This window comes from Eleginops maclovinus, chromosome 16 (assembly GCF_036324505.1).
Source record: "Eleginops maclovinus isolate JMC-PN-2008 ecotype Puerto Natales chromosome 16, JC_Emac_rtc_rv5, whole genome shotgun sequence".
NCBI lineage: Eukaryota > Metazoa > Chordata > Actinopteri > Perciformes > Eleginopidae > Eleginops > Eleginops maclovinus.
In genome coordinates this window covers 15,068,148-15,085,607 of record NC_086364.1, presented here as the reverse complement: position 1 = coordinate 15,085,607, position 17,460 = coordinate 15,068,148, and the positions used below count along the sequence as shown (strand labels likewise).

Below are 17,460 nucleotides of genomic sequence, written 5' to 3'. Positions count from 1 at the left end.
ATGCTGACACTTTTCTACTTTAACTTCAGTTACATTTTAAATGCAGGACTTATACTTGTAACAGAGTATTCATGGACTGTGGTATTTCTATTTTTTACTCAAGAACAAGCCCTTGCTTCTTCCACCTCTGCCATGAAATGGTTAATACTAGCAGTTAGTATTGGAACGTAGCCGTCCTCTGTTGCTAGGAGGCGCTGTTGGAGCCCGGAAGAGTTGAACACGATGATGGTAAGGGGCAATCCGAGATTCAAGGAGAAACATGTTCATGATGTAGCTACTCTTTGTTGATTCCCCTGCGACAAAAGAGCGTGTCCACCACTAACTAAAGAGAGGAGATATCCCTGTTTGTCCATTTTGAAGGTAAGACAGCGGTAACGAGCAAAGGCACGGGTGTTACGTTAACGTCATTCTGTCAGGGCACATCTGGACTACAAGGTAGGCTATGTAGGGCTCCGGAAAGGTGGCATTTAACCGAGTATCTTATTGACCAACCTTCGAAACTGCCGGCCTCAATCTTTTTCTGTAAGAGCTGGGTACAACAAGAAACCAATTCCAGTCTCTACTGCCCTGTCACTGATAAATCACTAACCACAAATATAGACCACTAGGTTACTGTCAGAATCGCAAGGATTGGATGAAAGTCTAATGGAGGGATGGTCAGTTTAATAGACATAGAAATATGGAGTAAACGACACTAATTGCAAAACAGTTTTCATAGAAATGTAGTTGTAATTTATTCATACAACAGCTGTGATTTTGTCTGTGAAAGGGTCCTCACTAACCTTTTGCTGACAGGCATTTCAGAAATAGAAGCTGTATTGATTAGACACGATTCCACATGCATTTGCCCGAGACACGGAAATGGAAGTCACTCACCAGCAAGGTCTGATAGAAAGGAATGGCAGGAATGTGATGAGTGTGATAAAACCGTTGAAGGCAGACAGACCCTCTTTCGTTTAAGCCTGTTTGTACTACTCTGCACATATCATTTCATCTAGTGATCCACACCCAGTGCAATCTTTAGCTCCTATGTCCAGTAAGTTGTGGACGTCCATCTAATTCCAGACTCTCCATTTCATTTTACAGCAGGCTACATGGTGTGTGTTTTGCATTCAGAGTGTGTCTGTGTGGGTGTCCAGAGATGGAAAGCTATGAAGAATTCTGTCTGCGGAGTCTGACCATACTGCAGGAAGAGGGGAAATTCATGAAGACGATATGTGAGCCACTATGGTCCTCGAAGGCTTTCTCTCTCATCCGCTTCCATGGAAGAGCTGTGCTTTCACCTCTGGTAGGGAAGTGATGAACAGTCATGACAATATATCCTCAGCCAAAATAAAATGCAACTAAATCAATGACAATTTCCTAGTTTCAGTATGAAAAGTTTACCAAAATCATAGCTATTAGAGGTTTTTAGAAGATTGCAATTCACATTTCTGGCAAATAAAAAAAAATGTGCCCAGTGAGCTATAATCACATGGTTTAAATTAAATTAAAGCTGATACTAAGGTCCAAACACATGTCTTTTTGAGACTTATGTAGTACAGTATATGTGAAGCATGTGGGCTGACTAGTTCTGATTATATCAGCTCTTGGCAGGGGGAAAAGAGAGGAATAACGAATGTCGAGGAACACCAAGGCGGATTAATATAAGTCAGGAGAGTACATCATCTTGTGACTGCTGACAACACTGTCAGTCAGAAATAGCCACTTGATAGAGGCCAGATAAGGGGCTGTTTTGTTGAAGATTTAGCTTTAACTAAAGCAAAGGAGAAACAAACATGGAATAAGATTGATTGTTATCAGGAATAATAGAAAGTAGATCACAAACAAAAATCATGGAATATATTTTGTATTCTTGGAATCTTTTTATTATCAGTGCCATTATAAACTTTTCTCATGTTTGCTTGAGTTTGTTTAAACCAAAATTGAAGCTCAAGAGGTACAATTTTGTTGTGTGTGTATTTTGTTTTTCCAGCTGAGTGCAGAGCAGCGCAGTGAGATGTGTGACCACAGACAGAGAGCGGTCCAGCTGGAGGTTGACAGGCAGAACAAGCAGAACAACAACCTCATGGCCCGAGTTCAGGACAAACTGGACCAACCTCGGGTCAGTAGCATAGAATGGTCACATGTTTTGTGAAATAAATAAAGGCTTTCAGTTTGTACTGGATAGGTGAAATGAAATGGCATATCCAAATATCTACCACATTTCACACATCCAAATTGTTATAAAGTTCATACAAAATAGATTTCGTCATTGCCTGTACAGAAGATTAACCTTTAGGGCATTTTGTTCAATTCATAAACAAACATCTACAAATCTCAAATATTCCGATCTTTGAAATATGTCAATGTGTCAATCCCTCAATGTAGCACAAACGTTTAACTACAGTCTGTCCCAGAATCTCTTGTGACATGTGCAGACTTGAATACAGGTTGTCTGTCTTAGTGCTGTCTCTGGTAGGCTGTGCTATTTTTACTGTATTATTATGGCCCATTATTGTCAACTCAACATCCAAAGCAATGTTTTCTACTTGCTTATCAGCTCCTGTTTGGAAATGTTGGGTCATTCCTAATGGAAACCAATATTAACAATCCAGACTGAACTACTTTTTTTGTTTTTTGTTTTAAATAAATAAAAAAAGGTGATGATAGGTGTGGAAATATCATTCATGACTTAGGCTACCAGGTTAGCTTCGTTTAGTAATTAGGTAACTCTAAATGAATTTTAATTTTGCTAACAAGACAGTGATTATTTCAGTTTAGGTACCTGACATTTAGTTTAAAACCAACACTGGATCGGGTATTTTGATTTACTTTTAATTGTTTATGTATTAATAAATCAACTGCTTTACACCAATACAGCTTTGGGCAAATAATTCCTTCTGTCAATCATTCAAGTGGCTTTTGATTTTGATTTTCACAACTATTGATGATTTGTCATCATTAATTATTGTTTCTTCACAGGCACATGGAGACTCAAGTACAGATGTTGAAAAGCTGCCAGTTTCTAAATCTGCAAAGGTTAGTGGCTACACCCTGATCACTGACTCTCCTGGACTTCCCAGAGACCCTGGGTTTGGAGTTCAAACAAGGGATCAACCAAGCTCTGAGACCCCCGTCGTCAATGGTTACAAGGCAGTGGAGAAAGTGATGGTGGAGAAGGAAGAGAACAGTGAGGAGGAGGGGGAAGAAGAGGAGGAGGAGGAGGACATTAGTTTGGACAGCCTTCTAAAGAGATCAAGGGATTATGTGAAGAGAGAGCAGAGTCAGCAGGATTCAAAAGTTGTCCCCACAGTCACTGGGTCTCCTCCGCTTGAGACTGTCTCTGACAAGGAAAATAAAAGCTGCAGTCCCATGGGGGACACAGGCGTCGAGTTTGGATTCAGTCTGCACCACAGCCCTATTCGCCCACCTCAGACCCAAATGCAGCATCAATATCTGTACGACGCTAGTCCCCAACAGACTGGTTGTCTCTCACCTAGTCTACATGACCGTTATGCCCGGCTCCCCAGTCCAGAGTCCAGCATTAGTCCCCGTGCACAGAGACGTAGACCACGTCCATTTTCTACAGGAAACATACACGTTTCGTTTCCCATCAGCCCAGAAGACCTCATCCCCTGCAGCTCATGGAGGTCAGGGGAAGGTGCTGGCTTGGCAGATTGGGGAGAAGCTCTCTCCGAGGCTATAAAGTCTCCCGATCACTGGGGCTCAGTAGGGAGTGAGCGTAGTGCTGGTGTAAGCAGTGGAAATAGTCGACCCAGCCACTGTGGTACCAGCCCAGTGCAAGATTTTTGTAGCCCCATTAGTGCCTTAGGGTTAAGCCCAAATGGGCAGCATGACCATTTTGTTGCAGGATTTCGCCGGCGCTGCCACACCCTTGACAGCCAGCTGCATAGGAAAGACTCTGGTGTGGGGCACATAGACCGCAACCAGGAGAGGGTGCCTCGCTTCATGGCAGGAGTTACATGGATGGCTGCAAGTGGGCACACCCCTACAGCCCCTTTAAACCGGTCGTTTGAGGTAGATAAACCCTCACTTTGTTTGCTAAGGCCCTGCATTACTTCTGACTTGGCTCATGGCACACCAAGGATGGAGGCTACTGACCCTCAGGACACAAACAATGGGAGAATCACACCAACTGGCTTCAGAAATGCAGCCGAGGCACAGACCAGCAAGACAGGTGAGTGTCCTTTGAACAGTTCCCGGTATTTACACTGTTTTCAGCAGTGCAAAATAAAGGTAAATAATAAACGATCAAAAGATAAAAGATTGCATTTTTGTTGTATTTGTATTCTTGCACATCAACAGAGGGGACCCAGAGGCGAGCACAGGCTCTGGAGGACATGCAAAGGCGTCTGGAGGAGGAGCATGCCTTGCAGATGTCTTTACTCCTGGCTGAGCAGGAGAAAGAGCAACAGCGCCTCTGTCTGGTCAGCACATGGAATCACACAACATCAAGTCTAAACTGAAGTAGATACAGTACAAAATATGTGCAGTATTATATCAGTTATTACAAATGGGCTTGAATTGTATATATTTTTGTTAAGTTGCAATGAAAAATTGTGAGTTTATTCGTTTATATTAATGGAGCATGTGTGTACTGTGTACCTATGTGTTTAGGCACTTGGGGAGACAGAGAAAAGACTAAAGGAGCAGGAATGTGTGCAGCCTTTGAGTATGGATGCTTGTGGGTGGAACTGTATATCTGCGAGTGACAGCCGTCCTATTGTGAACCCCTCTTGTCCAGGACTAAGCCCTGCCCACACACAATCTGAGCGATCACCTGGACACAGTATAGGTACCGCTCCCCACTGTTTACTTATACTGTGTGAGGACAAAGGATTGTATACTCAGAGAGAAGAAGGTTTTTTGCAATTAAATTTGGAGAAAGTGTGCCTGATGTTCTTTTCTATCTTCCCACTTTTTGAATTAAATTTAAGCTAATAATTTAAATTTAAGCTGTAGTATTATAGTTTTTACTAAACAGGACAACTCTTTATTTCCCATTAAACTAAATAAATGTTGTGTAAAGTATCTGTTTATTTCTATAAATGTCTTTCTTTATCAGGTTTTTCCAGCCCCGTAAGTTCCAGTGTATCCTCTCCCTCTCTCCAGTCTCCTGTCTATCTTTGGGGGCCAACATGGGCAGGTAGCAAACCTCGAGCAAGGCTAAGTCTGGTGGGTAAACCCAAGTAAATAAGAGGGTGTGTTGCTTGCATATGGTCTTTTTTTAACCTTGTATATGTTCCTCACTTTTCTATCTTCTTGCCTCCTTGTCTTGTTCTCCAGGTTCTGACAGCAGAGCAGCAGGGAGCGTTCTGTCGAATTGGCGCCATCATTCGCGGCTTCCTCACTCGCAGATTGCTCAAAACTGAGAAGATCAAACACCTGTGCCAGACCATTATGGTGATGATACACACAAAAAGCCCATGCTAAAAATGTGCACAATCAATCAAATGAAACCAATGTGTGTGTTTTTTAATAAACAGATTCTGAGTTTGGTTTATTGTCAAATAGGTACTCACATACAGGGAATTAGTTAAGTATATAATGATGCGTACATAAACAAGGTAACATTCAAAAATAAGAGCAAATCTAGAAATATTATATAACTGTTGTAAAAACTATGATAAGTCAAAAATGTGTAATAAGAATACCGCAATTGACAGTGTGCTCATTAAATCCGAATTATCCGAATAAGTGAAAGCTGTGCAGTATTAAAAATGTTTGTATTATGCAGGCATATGCAAAAAAAAATGAATCCCCAGGTGACAAGAAAGCTGTATGTTTATATATGTGTCCTGTTTATATGTTTGCTTAGGATACGCAAGAGTTCATCTGTTCATTCCAGACAGAAGCTCATCAGAAGAAGAGCCTCTGCTCAGCACAAGATCGCTCCCTGCAGGAGAGAGTTAGAGCCCAGGTATGAAGGTCTACTAACAGTCTATAGACAGCAGTGGGGGGATTATTCTTTGTGTTTATGCATGCATCTTTTGTCCCACAGCTACGTGCAGCCCTTTATGACATCCATGACATCTTCTTCAAAATACCTCTTGGGGATCGGTTAGCGTTGCTACAGCAGGACAGAGAGCTCCGAGCAGAGAGGAAGCTGCGGGACATGGTAACCTGAAAATATAGTCCCGAATAAATCATATAGCCATATATAATCAAAAAGATGACATTTGTCAATTCTCGTTTAAACGAAGACATTCAGACAAGTTCAGACATCTTTCCACTCTCAGTAGGAACTTGACCTTGAACTTTAAATACTACTATTGTCCTGTTCACATGGTTTATAATGTTTGTCTGCCTGCACAGCTTCATTTGTTAAGATTGATTATAATATGTCTATCTGCTATAACTGGTGGTAAGATAATAATGGTAAGTATTTACAAAGCAACGCCTTATAGCATTATATATAGCATCGATTACCAAATTAACAAAGTTACATTATTTTGTGGCAACCTTGTGACGTGCCAATGTCAGTACTTTTAAATATAATCTTTACTGCCTGTGTCCAACCTGCAGGAGAAAGCCAAGTGTCCCAAGGATAGAGCGGTTCTGTCTGCTGCCACACAGAGGTCTCTGGACAGGAAAAAGAGGTAAGATGCAAAGGAGGCACAGAGTTTTACATTGCAGTGATCCTATAATGAGATCCAGTGTTTGTATAAGTATGTGCTACTCCTGCAGGGTTAGTGAATCCCCAGCCCAGGCTAGGAAGATGCAGCAGAAGCCAAAGAGCCCTACTGCTAACAGGTGCTTGTATATATTCTCTAGTTTTCTGTGTTTACTGTCCCCAGAGAATCAGTTCTCTTATCAAATCATTTGCTGCCCCCCCTCCCCAGAGTCCTGAAGCCAAGCCACGGCCACAATTCTCCTGTTGCAGGCCAACTGAATCGCCAGGGGTGAGTTTAATCGTAATTGCAAAGTGTCTTTCTTTTCATGAGCTGTTATTTTATTAATATTATTTCAATCACACCTCGCTTAAGGAATGATTGTTCATAAATGTATTGATTTCAGCATTTACCTACTGACCTTGAAGTCAGCATAACATGACGGTGGCTGTTTCCTCTCAGGAGCTGGTACAGAAAGACCCCAGGAGAGAGAGTGAGGCGCTCAGACAGCCTGAAGAAGCAGCACTCTCTGGGGTGACTGGTCACTCAACTTCCCTGAACTGTGGGATTGAATTGCTAATCTTTAACTAGAAACCTTAAACCACTGGTTGTGCTGCTAAACTTTATGAAATTCGAAAGATTGTATTCACTACCACACTTGAGCTCATTGATTCACTTCATTAGATGCCTTTGTTTTTGACTGTTCAGCTTGCTGTAATACTTTGCCAACAACTGATTGTTATCCACAAAACTGAAACGTAGCTTGATACTGTGTGTGGATTATTTATTGAAAAGGTGGGCACATTGTTAATAAGTATCTGTACTTTAATGCAAGCTAAAGGAAGGTCAGAGATCCACATTTCTATCTGTGCCTAATAACAATGCCTTTGCTATCTGCAACGTTTAGCATGCATATTTTTTATAATTTGTGTTTATAAAGTGAAATTTCAATCGTCAGTGTCATACAGAAAGCCACAGGAAATAGTTACCATAAGAAACAAGTATTTAGGTGAGTACAAATCAAAAATTTGTTTTGTTTCCAACTTGTTTTCTTCTTCTATTAAATGGTGCAGAGTTTACAGTACTCAGAGACAGCGCGTTTTAACATTAGGCTTGAATCAAACCCAAATGCCAAAAATCAAATCTAAATGTATTTGTTTACACACTGGCGGGCTGTTATATTAATGTAGCTTCACACAACAGGAAATGCACAGCAGACACAGAGCAAAACAAAATACATGCCCATGTCAAATGTTTAGTAAATGCTGTAACATTCTCCATTATTCTCCACTGCTTACACATAAGGCTGAGACTTTGAATAAAATAATATTTATGTGCACAAATAATTTAACCTCATGTTAAAGAATTGGTAGATCCACTTGTTTACTGAGATACCAAATTGACTTATGTGTGTTGATGTTGTCTGCTGATATTGCTGTACTCTTTTAAAAGACAAAACAATGGGTTTTAAAAAAAAGAAGCCAAATAGTGTTTTTGATGACCAGAATAAATTCTGAATCATCATTTTCTCGGCTCTGGATATTTTCTCTGAAACTGCCTTGAAAAAAACAGGAAGACACTACATGACGGTTAAAGATCTCGTGATGCTTTGCCGTGGGTCTTGATTCAATTGAATTTTGTTTTAGTCCTTTAAAGCACATACATAAGATATTATTATTTCGTACTTGCTTTCATTTAGTTTCATGATTTTAGCAATATTTGTGGTCATATGGTTTCAAAGGATTCTGTTTAAGATATTTTTTCGTTTTGGCCTACGTTTAAGGTCATCAAACAACATGGTGAGGAAGTATTTTTTTAAAAACATTTTATGACATTACGGTTTTACTAAGAAACTGGAACATTAGTATCCTTTGTAATCATCCTTAATCAATGGTTGAATACAACAAGTGCGAGTGTCAAGAAATAAGAGTATGACTTTAATCCATTATTTGTTGTTGACACAAATCTTCCAAAATCTTGGCACACATCTTAAAATCATATGAAGGCTTCATCCGTTCATTATGGAATGAAAGAGTTAGGACATATATGAGGAAGGCTTTTGTGTGTAGAAATTGTTCTTTCAGTGTGGACAAATCGTTTGTAACTGACACCAACATCAGTCTAATCACCATTAAACACAAAAAAGACAAACTTCTGAAACTATCATGAAAGCTGAGAAACTAATATTTAGGTTTGTAAGATCAGCCATTTTCTGAACACAGTGTTACACTGGAACATAATTTGTGCGTAATGCCTGGTGTTGGTTTTTCTCTCTGATTAAATTCTTATATTTCACATTTCATGCTTCAAAGAGATATTAGCATTTTACAGGGTGGCCTCGCTGCTTTAGAAAATTGAAGTAAACAAAACTAACTAATAGGAATAGTGATACACTTTGGGACCAATCGGTAAGTAGCACTTTGGTGACATTAAAAAGCATACCGACTCCACTACTTATCATAGATTAAAAAAGCTGTACCCTGTTTAGCAGGAAGAGCAAATGGATTTTTTTTTTTTATCCAACAATAGAAACTGATGTTAGCAAAAACATAGAGCAGATAGATCCTTCAACAAGAACAACAAAAGTGAATTGGATTGGTTTATTGGATTGTATACAAAATCACATACATGTATGCATTTCAAATATAGGTGGATAAAAAAAAGTAAATAACAATAAACCAGATAAGCCATCACCCAGATCTCTCTATTTCTCATATATGAATTAAAAAAAAAACAAACCATTCATTTGCAGTGAGTTGTGTCCTTTAAAATAAAAGAAAACAGATCAAAATCATTCTTTGAGAAGTCCACATCCATATCATCCTACAGTAGTGCTGGGATCAAGGTTTGGGATTTAATTCATTCATTGATATTTCAGCCTATAATTATCAAACCATGCTTAACAAAAATAAAAACAGATACAAAACCTGAAAATAAATGTATTAAAAAGACAAAACAACTGTTAAATCCTTAAAAGCAAAACGTCTCTGTGACATCACAGTAATGGCTGAGATCCAACATCTATTCTGAGATACATGGATATAGTGAGGACTTATTCACTAGAGGGATCTCATTCAAAACATTACAAAAGACAGCATAGCAAACCATAGTATTTCATTGGAGTCAAAATGTGCCCAGAAGTCTCCTCTCCAAAACAAACTGACCCAGAGAGTAAAGCTGGTTCAGCACTGAATAAAGCAGTTTACTTGTAAAGTTAGGATTTCCTTGGTGGATAAAAGCCAGAGAGGCTACAGGCTAACGCAAAGTTACCTTAGCTTATTTCTCTGCAAATAGTGCAGGAGGTTTAACGTTTCATAGTTGATCTGTAAGTCCTCTTACATTTCCAAACGTGGTACAAACCAAGGTCTTAACTTCTGATTGTCGTTCTAGAATCGGACATAAATGTGCCTAAAACTCCTGTTGCCTGAGCTAGGGTAAAAGCCTGTTAGTACAAAGACCAATATTTAAAGTCATTAGTAGAAAAGTGCTGAAAACTGGATTACAAAGTACATTAATGAAAGCTTCTGGCAGAAAACTAAAATGCAGATGCAAACGAAAGCAGGGGTGGGGTGGAAATGGGGGTCGCTATTGACATGGACATATTCCTTGATGGACTGCACAACCAAAGCTTTTCATCAAGCTGCTTTTTTTATAGGATTATAGGATAGGGCACTGCATTATGTTAACAATAAAAACCACTCAAAGAGAAAAAAAAAAAGAACTTAAAATAGTTGAGACCCAATCCAGAGGCCTCACGTCTTCTATCCTCGCTGTGTTAACAGGCGTCTGCTGTTACTCTCCACTGATCAACCCTGAAACATCCACCAGAGAGACAAAGAGTGATGTTGTGAAATAGAATATTAATAACAAACACATGTTGACATCTTATTGACAGTTTGGATCATCAGCTTCACTAAAACCTACCTGTGCACATCATGGTCGCACTGCAGCTGCTTGACCGGGTTAATCACTACTGTAATGAAAGCACTGTCAGTATTATTCTGAACACAAGTCATAATCTGGCTAATATGTATATTTTATTTTATATTTAAAAGGAGTTTCACCAAAGAATTGAATCATCATCTGGGCTTTCGGTCAGTTCATTGTAGTAGTTATTTACCATCTTAAGCTCCACACTTACATCTAAAAAAAAGAAACGTGTAAAATGTATCGACTTCTTCATTACAATAACATGTACAGTATTTTTTGTGATTTTGTTTCCTTTACCTGGGATAGAGACACCATCTGTCTTGAGTGACAGCTCGATTGATTCCTGCATTTTGTTCTCCAGTTTCTCCAGGATCTCCAACTAAATCAGCATTAATATTTATCACTTATGACTGACATTTTGGACATGTTTTCATGTTGCAGCCCAACATGTTTCAGTGAATAATTATTACTGTATGACGAAATATAAAATGTGACAAACCATCAATTCTCTCAGCTGCTTCATCATAGTGTCTTTAGCCTGATCAAACATGATGTTCTTTGAACCATGTACGTGGTTTTCAATAGTTTCTCTCATGTTTTTCTGCATTCCTTCACCTCTAAAAGTTTTTGCTTCTATATGAAACAGAAACATATTGACATAAAAATGTTGAAACATAAAAATGTGTAGAAGTGTATTTCTATTTCTGTAATGATCTTCTGTCTTACTGTCATAGCATTCTTTCATGGTCTCCTCAATTGTTGTTGTCAGACTGCTGTAGATCGTTTTCTTACGCTCACGGATGAGTTTGGTGAGGTTTGTTTTCACTTTTTCTTCCTTGGAGAGAGAATGTGAATCAAATATCAACAGAATTTCAAATGAATTAGTTACAAATAAGGCTAATCTTTACCTTGATTCTTTCTTTCACATTTTAACTGTAAAAGCAGTACATTCTTCAAACTTATAGTAGCTGTCTCCTAGATGGGGGTGCACTTTTTTTGCTCAATATCAGAATATGTTATTGTAATCTTGAGTGTGTTGCATGAATTGGGGAAAGGTCAGCTTTACAGCTGCAGTTAATTATTCAAAGCCATCTCCGGTTCAAACTGACTTACTGAGTTATTCCAGTACAATGTATGAATATGTCGACTGATCAACATTGCTCACCCTTCCACTACAGTCTCAAAGGCCTGGACAGACATATTTGATGATGGATCAATGAAAAGGATCTTTTACCTCTGTCCTGAGAAATGTCAGCTGCAGTTTGACATTTTCACGCTCCTTATTCATCAGATTCTCTGTGCCAAGTGAAAACGCATTGATGGCTCCGTTGAATGGTCCACTGTGTCCTTCATTTCTAAAAAATATTAACAAGAGGAAATGGTTTAATTCATAAGGTCTTAAGAAGTTTGTATTTCAATAATGTATTTTAATGTATTGTAACACAACACAGGGTTTTATGTCTTTATTAAGTCATTTCTTACGGGAAGGTCTTCTTAAATTCCTCGTCAATGCTGCCGGTCAAACATGACGCTAACTTCATGTTGATGTTTATTGATCTCCCTTTTGTTGTTTTGTGGATGCCATCATTCTCAACGAGAGACTTCAATGTCCTGTGAAATGAACGACCTTTCTTTGTCTGAAACAAAACAGAATTTTGTAAAACATATTCATATTAAGAGCAAAATCAGTTGTTTTGATTTAATTATAACTTCAATACTTACGGGATACAGGACCGACTTCAAGACTTTTTCACATGAACTTTTAGATTTTTCAACCCCCTCACTGAGGCTTTTTTCAAAAGCCGTAAGGGTCTCTTGCATGGGTTCCCTGACTTTATCAAGTTCATGCTGCAGCTTTTCTTCAAGTTCTATGGACACAGGCGTCTTTATGTCAGCCTGAAACCATAGACAACACATTCATTATTTAAAGCAAAACAACCATCATTCTAGCTGGTATTTCTTTTTTTTCAAGTCTTAAAACAAATGAAGTTATTTGTTAAACTATGTTCAGGAGCATGGCCACACCTCAACCCCATCTCTAATCACAGCTAACTCTATTTATATCCGGCCATCGCTTGTCTCTATACTTTCAACCCATCCTCCCTCTCCCTTCTACTCTTACAGTTCAAAAAAAACGCTTCATACCTCCACCCATCGACCATCTTCAACAATACACCCCTCACTTCCATTCATTCAATCCTTACATCCCATCATGCCAACATTCCTTCATCCCAAAATCAAATACCTTGTTGACTGTAAAGGTAACATTACATGTAGGCAGTCTGTCTTAACAAGGTTTACACACAATTTTAGTTCATGCAGCTTACTTTTGTCAGTATTAAAGACAATGAAAGATGTGTGTTACTTTATCTTACCCCTTCTTTACTGTTGGCTCCCAGAATCAGAGAGAGTATCCCACGAGCTCCAGACACATAGTTAAATGTCTCAGAGTGCCAATCATTGAGATCTTGCAGGAATTCCTGCAGTTTGGGAATTTCTGTAAAAAATGTATTATACTTAAATTCTTGAATGTACATGTTATACTCAATTAGTATCTCCATATATTTATTGGAGGAGATAAAACCATTTTCACTTTCTCATCCGGGGCTCACATATGGACATTTGAATCACCTGTCTCATCTGGATCTAGATGTTCCTTTTTCAAGAACTCTGTGGAGCTCACTGTGAAAACCTTGAAACACTCCTCACTGAATTGTTTCTAAAAAAAACCAAAAACAAGTTTCCATATAAAAGCAGGCTTGCCATTTTGGACAATATTTGTGATTGTCATTCAGTATACAGTAGCTCACCTTAACGTCTTTTAGTTTGTTGAATTCTCCCCTCACTTTTCTCTTGGCTTGCTCGTTTTGTTTTAGTATCTGAGCACGAACTCCAGCAGCTGAACTATATGAAAAGGTTTGTATTTGAAGAATTACATAAACTGCATACACTACACTCCAGGATATAAGTTCACTACGCATCACGTTCATGCTTTCAATTAACAGTGATCACATGGAGGCGATTAATCCAGCACAACAAAGTGTTTGTGAAGCAACAACATTAGGATTTAAATAAATGGCTGAGACGTTGAGGAATCAAGACACACATGCAGACAACTGAGAAACATGGATACTGTTATGAGTATGAATAACCTGGTTTGTCATGTTTCAAGTAAAAATTACATCCCTGAATATGATCAAAACCAGGAAGATAATGAGCCTTTACAGCTAATCAATGTTTCCATGGTTTCTCATCGTGGCCATCTCCTTCTCAAGCTTCATTGTCTAAATTGGATGATACATTTAACTCTGTACTTTTGGAATTATCTACACTTACTGATCATCTGAACCTCCAAGACTATCAGACTTGGTGCAGATAAAATGAATCTGCCGACACTCGCCACCATTTCCCATGAGGCTACAGGATTCTTCCAGGATCTCCCAGGGTTCTTTTTCTGCAGCTGCTCGATTAAGTTCAGTCACAATCCACACAGTAGAACAACTTCCAACCACCTGGAGGGGAAGACAGCAAGTGATTATGGTTACATTGAGCGTGTTACCTTACACAATAATCACATTGCATGTGGATGAATCACCGTTTTCCACATCCTGTCTCTGCTCTTGTTACGGTCCCCATTTCCAGGAAGATCCACAAGTGTGACATGCTGGAGAAGACCATTCCTCGGCACCCTGACAGTCACACACTTCACCAGTGGCCAATACCACCTCCTGACGTCTTTATCATCTTCCTCTTTTGAATCACTTCTTGTGTACTTGACAAATTTTGCAGATAACTCTTTAGCCTAAAATAAATAATAAAACAAGAGGTAATGCAAGCCATTTCTTTTAGAAAATCAACTTTAACTTTGAAGTGCTTTAAAATAATTATAACCGCATAACATTTAAAAAACAGTCAATTTGAAACCCAGTCAGTGAAACAACAAAATTTAAATTAAATTAACAAAGGAGCAAAGCGTACGTTTATATTTTAGCATAGTGAACAATTAGGTTTTACGTTTTTAACATGGTTTTAAATGTAAAGCTGAAGCTGCCCAGATAGATCAAGCACATGTATCTACATACTGAATATTACTAGTTTTTTTAATCGTACTTACTGTATCACTTGTCAAAATCTTACTCTTGGGATGGAGAAATTCAGGAATTTCTTTGAAGTATTTCTTATCCATGAGGTTTTCAGGAGATTTGTTTTTCCATTCTTCTCCATACAGCGCTGACAGCTTTTCAACAGTGTCTGGATAACTTTCGTCTTTTTCCTGATCTTCGTTATCACCAAGGAAGTTAATCAAGGTCCACAGCTCCTCTTTCCACTCCTAAAGAAGAATATTGTTATTATATGGCATGTTGTTAGTCAGCATATATTTATTTGCAGCTTCATTATGAAAGTTGATATACTTTAGCTCAAAGTTAACAAACATATTTAGCTCATTTTACCTCTTTTGCAATGAACTCAATTTCTGCCTCATACTTTTGGTTATGCATGTTAGCCTCCACTTTAATCATCACAGAGGTACATGCACTGACTCTTCCAGAGGGCAAGAGGTTCTTCACTCCAATGACGGCATTTATCAGAGAGCTCTTTCCAGCCCCCGTTTTACCAAAGACGCCGACCACCTCCCTCTTGTCCGTCTCCAAATTTTTGATTTTATGTCTGTTGTGCAAGAGTTTGAAGATGGGTTATTGTTCAAATTAACACATTTAACAAACATCTGCATGTACGAACAGCCTACTTAAGCATAATACTATCGTCAGACACACTTTTGGACTCAAACAAAGCACAACAGTGTCCTCAGTGTTGTATATTTCAACAGGTTTACTTTGGTCTCTTTAAACTCTTTCCCCTTGCTTGAAAACACTAATACTTACTTCAGGAACTTGTTGAGCTTGTTGTCTTGGTCAGGTAGTTTCTGAAGGACACATCTCATGATGTTTTTCACATCAGACAGAATGACTTCTTCTGTAAGAGTAAAAGTAAAGAACTATTCAGCAGGAACCATTAACCAGTATCTATAAGATGTATTCCCAATGAAGCAATCAAGAATACCTGAGAGTATCATCATTTATATACTATGGCAAGTATCTTCCAGTTTAAGCCCATTATAGCTAAATAAGACCTGTGTTGCTACATACTGTATATGTAAGTTCATTTGATGAACAATAAAAATTAAAACAAATATACATATTAACCCGACTTTCTATTGTTTTGGAAAGTTATATAAATACCTGTGTATGATCCTTGTTTATCCTCACGTGGACGTTTTCTGGTTGGAGATTGCCTTTGGATGGACTCACCCTGAAGATCCAACTTCCTCTTTTCTTTTTCTTTTTTTAAAAATTAGAAATGTATCAATTTTTTTTTTAAAGATAAAGCAGGTTTATTATTATTGCCATTAAATATCAATAAAACTGAATATAATCCATAAGAAACTGTATATCACCTTTTTCATTTGTTTTGCTGGTGGACGGACCAACCTGAGGAGGAACATGAACATTTGACTCTTTGTCCTCTCACAGGGTGCTACAGGCTTGAACACATTGTTATAATTCACACACCTACATTTGCATTTCATTTCCCATTCAAAAGTCTAAGTAATACTTGAAAAAGGACTATCAAGTGATCACATTCAGCATTCTTTTTACTGAATGAACAGCACTATTAACAAATGAAGCAGTTCTTCAGTTAAAGGTGACTGTCTCAGGATGCTTCAATTATCAATGCATGAAGGATTGAGTCAAGTTCAATGATTGCAAGCGTGGTCAATTTAAAGGTAGTCAGTACCTGAGCAAAAACAGCTTCCTCGTCATACTCCCATTTACACTGTGAATAAAAGTGATAATCTTACTGGCCATGTAAAATGTTGAACAGATATTGAAAATATAATCTGTTTGATTGTAATAAATGTTGATACAAAAGTTAATTAAACTGCATTCAACTAACCTGAACAGAAGATTCAGAGGTTTCCGGATCTGTTGTGTTTTGTTCCTTCTAGTTGGAAAAGAATATAGTTTCAAATCCATGATAGTATTTGAATGTTACGTAAAGGCTATATCAATAATTTATTTGAATTCTTTGTCTTAAGGCGTCATTAAAGCTTTTAACAGAGTGCATCCACACTCTGTAAGTGAGATCAATGAGACCATTAGAGTATTTGTGTAAAAGTGCAGACATTACCAATAACAACTTGTGTCTTTTCTTGAATTTTACTCTGGATCCAACAATGGGGATCAACTCAGCAATGGTTTGATCATCCAGTTCATAAAGAGCTTCCTTGTCAATGTGTTGCTCTGTAATTAAAAAAAACCCAAACAACAATAATTAAATCCCCCAAAAAATCCTAACAAATATCACCATTACTTTGAATGTAATTATGTTTGGATTAATGACGATGTGCAAGATCTCAAAAAGGTTAAAAACAAGAATCAAGAAAAGAAAAATAATGAATGAAGAAAATTATTTAATGATCAATTCATACGATATAATACAGATAATGGTATAATACCATTTAGAGATTAAATGTATATTTATATGTTTGCCCCCCCCCCCCCCCAAAAAAAAACAAAACATGTCAATACTTTACCTTTAAATGTTTGTATCAATTCGCTGAGATCCCATTCAAATAATTTGTTGAGAACAAAATCATCCATGATTAAGAATAGCAACTGTAAAGTAAATCACATTTTAAAAATACCCTTCTGTGAGAGTTATGATCAGTATATAAAAAGAACAGGTTATATGAACTGATAACGGCTGCCTATTGACAGTGTTAATATGTAGCATGTAGGACAGTGGTCGCCAACCCGTCGATCGCGATCGACTGGTAGATCTTTGAAACATTCCCTGTAGATCCCCAAAATAATAGAAAAATAATTACACAAATACATTATGGCTGATTAATACG

General features: G+C 38.0%; 2 protein-coding genes across 8 annotated transcripts in view; one reads left to right on the top strand and one right to left on the bottom strand.

Moving 5' to 3' along the window:
- The first annotated feature begins 205 nt into the window (after window positions 1–205).
- Window positions 206–9,432, top strand: LOC134877485 (centriolar coiled-coil protein of 110 kDa-like). Of its 3 annotated transcripts, none has more exons than XM_063902993.1 (14): window positions 206–360; window positions 1,087–1,288; window positions 1,976–2,104; window positions 2,965–4,180; window positions 4,309–4,430; window positions 4,621–4,798; window positions 5,069–5,178; window positions 5,290–5,406; window positions 5,822–5,923; window positions 6,005–6,121; window positions 6,529–6,602; window positions 6,691–6,756; window positions 6,846–6,905; window positions 7,077–9,432. In XM_063902993.1, the coding sequence occupies exons 2-14, from the start codon at window positions 1,142–1,144 to the stop codon at window positions 7,150–7,152; spliced, it is 2,514 nt and encodes an 837-aa protein (XP_063759063.1). In that variant the 5' UTR covers window positions 206–360; window positions 1,087–1,141; the 3' UTR covers window positions 7,153–9,432. The 3 variants fall into 3 exon arrangements, with proteins under 3 accessions (XP_063759063.1, XP_063759065.1, XP_063759064.1); XM_063902995.1 differs by having other exon boundaries at window positions 7,021–9,432; XM_063902994.1 differs by having other exon boundaries at window positions 222–360; window positions 1,117–1,288.
- Window positions 9,201–17,460, bottom strand: part of LOC134877486 (nuclear GTPase SLIP-GC-like) — a 17,037-nt gene continuing 8,777 nt past the window's right edge. The window contains exons 2-24 of one of the 5 annotated variants that reach the window (XM_063902996.1): window positions 17,140–17,221; window positions 16,734–16,846; window positions 16,500–16,547; window positions 16,341–16,379; window positions 16,000–16,033; window positions 15,785–15,883; window positions 15,428–15,518; window positions 14,996–15,212; window positions 14,659–14,874; window positions 14,140–14,346; window positions 13,881–14,056; window positions 13,355–13,448; window positions 13,176–13,263; window positions 12,920–13,041; window positions 12,267–12,440; window positions 12,027–12,181; window positions 11,779–11,899; window positions 11,271–11,379; window positions 11,044–11,177; window positions 10,842–10,923; window positions 10,679–10,757; window positions 10,539–10,587; window positions 9,201–10,426 (exon numbers count right to left, since the gene is read on the bottom strand). In XM_063902996.1, coding sequence (XP_063759066.1) covers window positions 10,578–10,587; window positions 10,679–10,757; window positions 10,842–10,923; window positions 11,044–11,177; window positions 11,271–11,379; window positions 11,779–11,899; window positions 12,027–12,181; window positions 12,267–12,440; window positions 12,920–13,041; window positions 13,176–13,263; window positions 13,355–13,448; window positions 13,881–14,056; window positions 14,140–14,346; window positions 14,659–14,874; window positions 14,996–15,212; window positions 15,428–15,518; window positions 15,785–15,883; window positions 16,000–16,033; window positions 16,341–16,379; window positions 16,500–16,547; window positions 16,734–16,846; window positions 17,140–17,206 — 2,475 coding nt within the window. In that variant the 5' untranslated portion in view covers window positions 17,207–17,221 and the 3' untranslated portion in view covers window positions 9,201–10,426; window positions 10,539–10,577. The remainder of the gene's footprint in view (window positions 10,427–10,538; window positions 10,588–10,678; window positions 10,758–10,841; window positions 10,924–11,043; window positions 11,178–11,270; window positions 11,380–11,778; window positions 11,900–12,026; window positions 12,182–12,266; window positions 12,441–12,919; window positions 13,042–13,175; window positions 13,264–13,354; window positions 13,449–13,880; window positions 14,057–14,139; window positions 14,347–14,658; window positions 14,875–14,995; window positions 15,213–15,427; window positions 15,519–15,784; window positions 15,884–15,999; window positions 16,034–16,340; window positions 16,380–16,499; window positions 16,548–16,733; window positions 16,847–17,139; window positions 17,222–17,460) is intronic. The other 4 variants (XM_063902998.1, XM_063902997.1, XM_063902999.1 and 1 more) reach the window with 4 other exon arrangements.

What these genes read in the sequence shown, in the direction of transcription:
- LOC134877485 (XM_063902993.1), top strand. Translation starts at nt 1,142, where the DNA reads ATGGAAAGCTATGAAGAATTCTGTCTGCGGAGTCTGACCATACTGCAG. An exon ending in GGCACAGACCAGCAAGACAG is followed by an intron (nt 4,181 to 4,308) that starts GTGAGTGTCCTT and finishes GCACATCAACAG; the next exon opens with AGGGGACCCAGAGGCGAGCA. An exon ending in CTCGAGCAAGGCTAAGTCTG is followed by an intron (nt 5,179 to 5,289) that starts GTGGGTAAACCC and finishes CTTGTTCTCCAG; the next exon opens with GTTCTGACAGCAGAGCAGCA.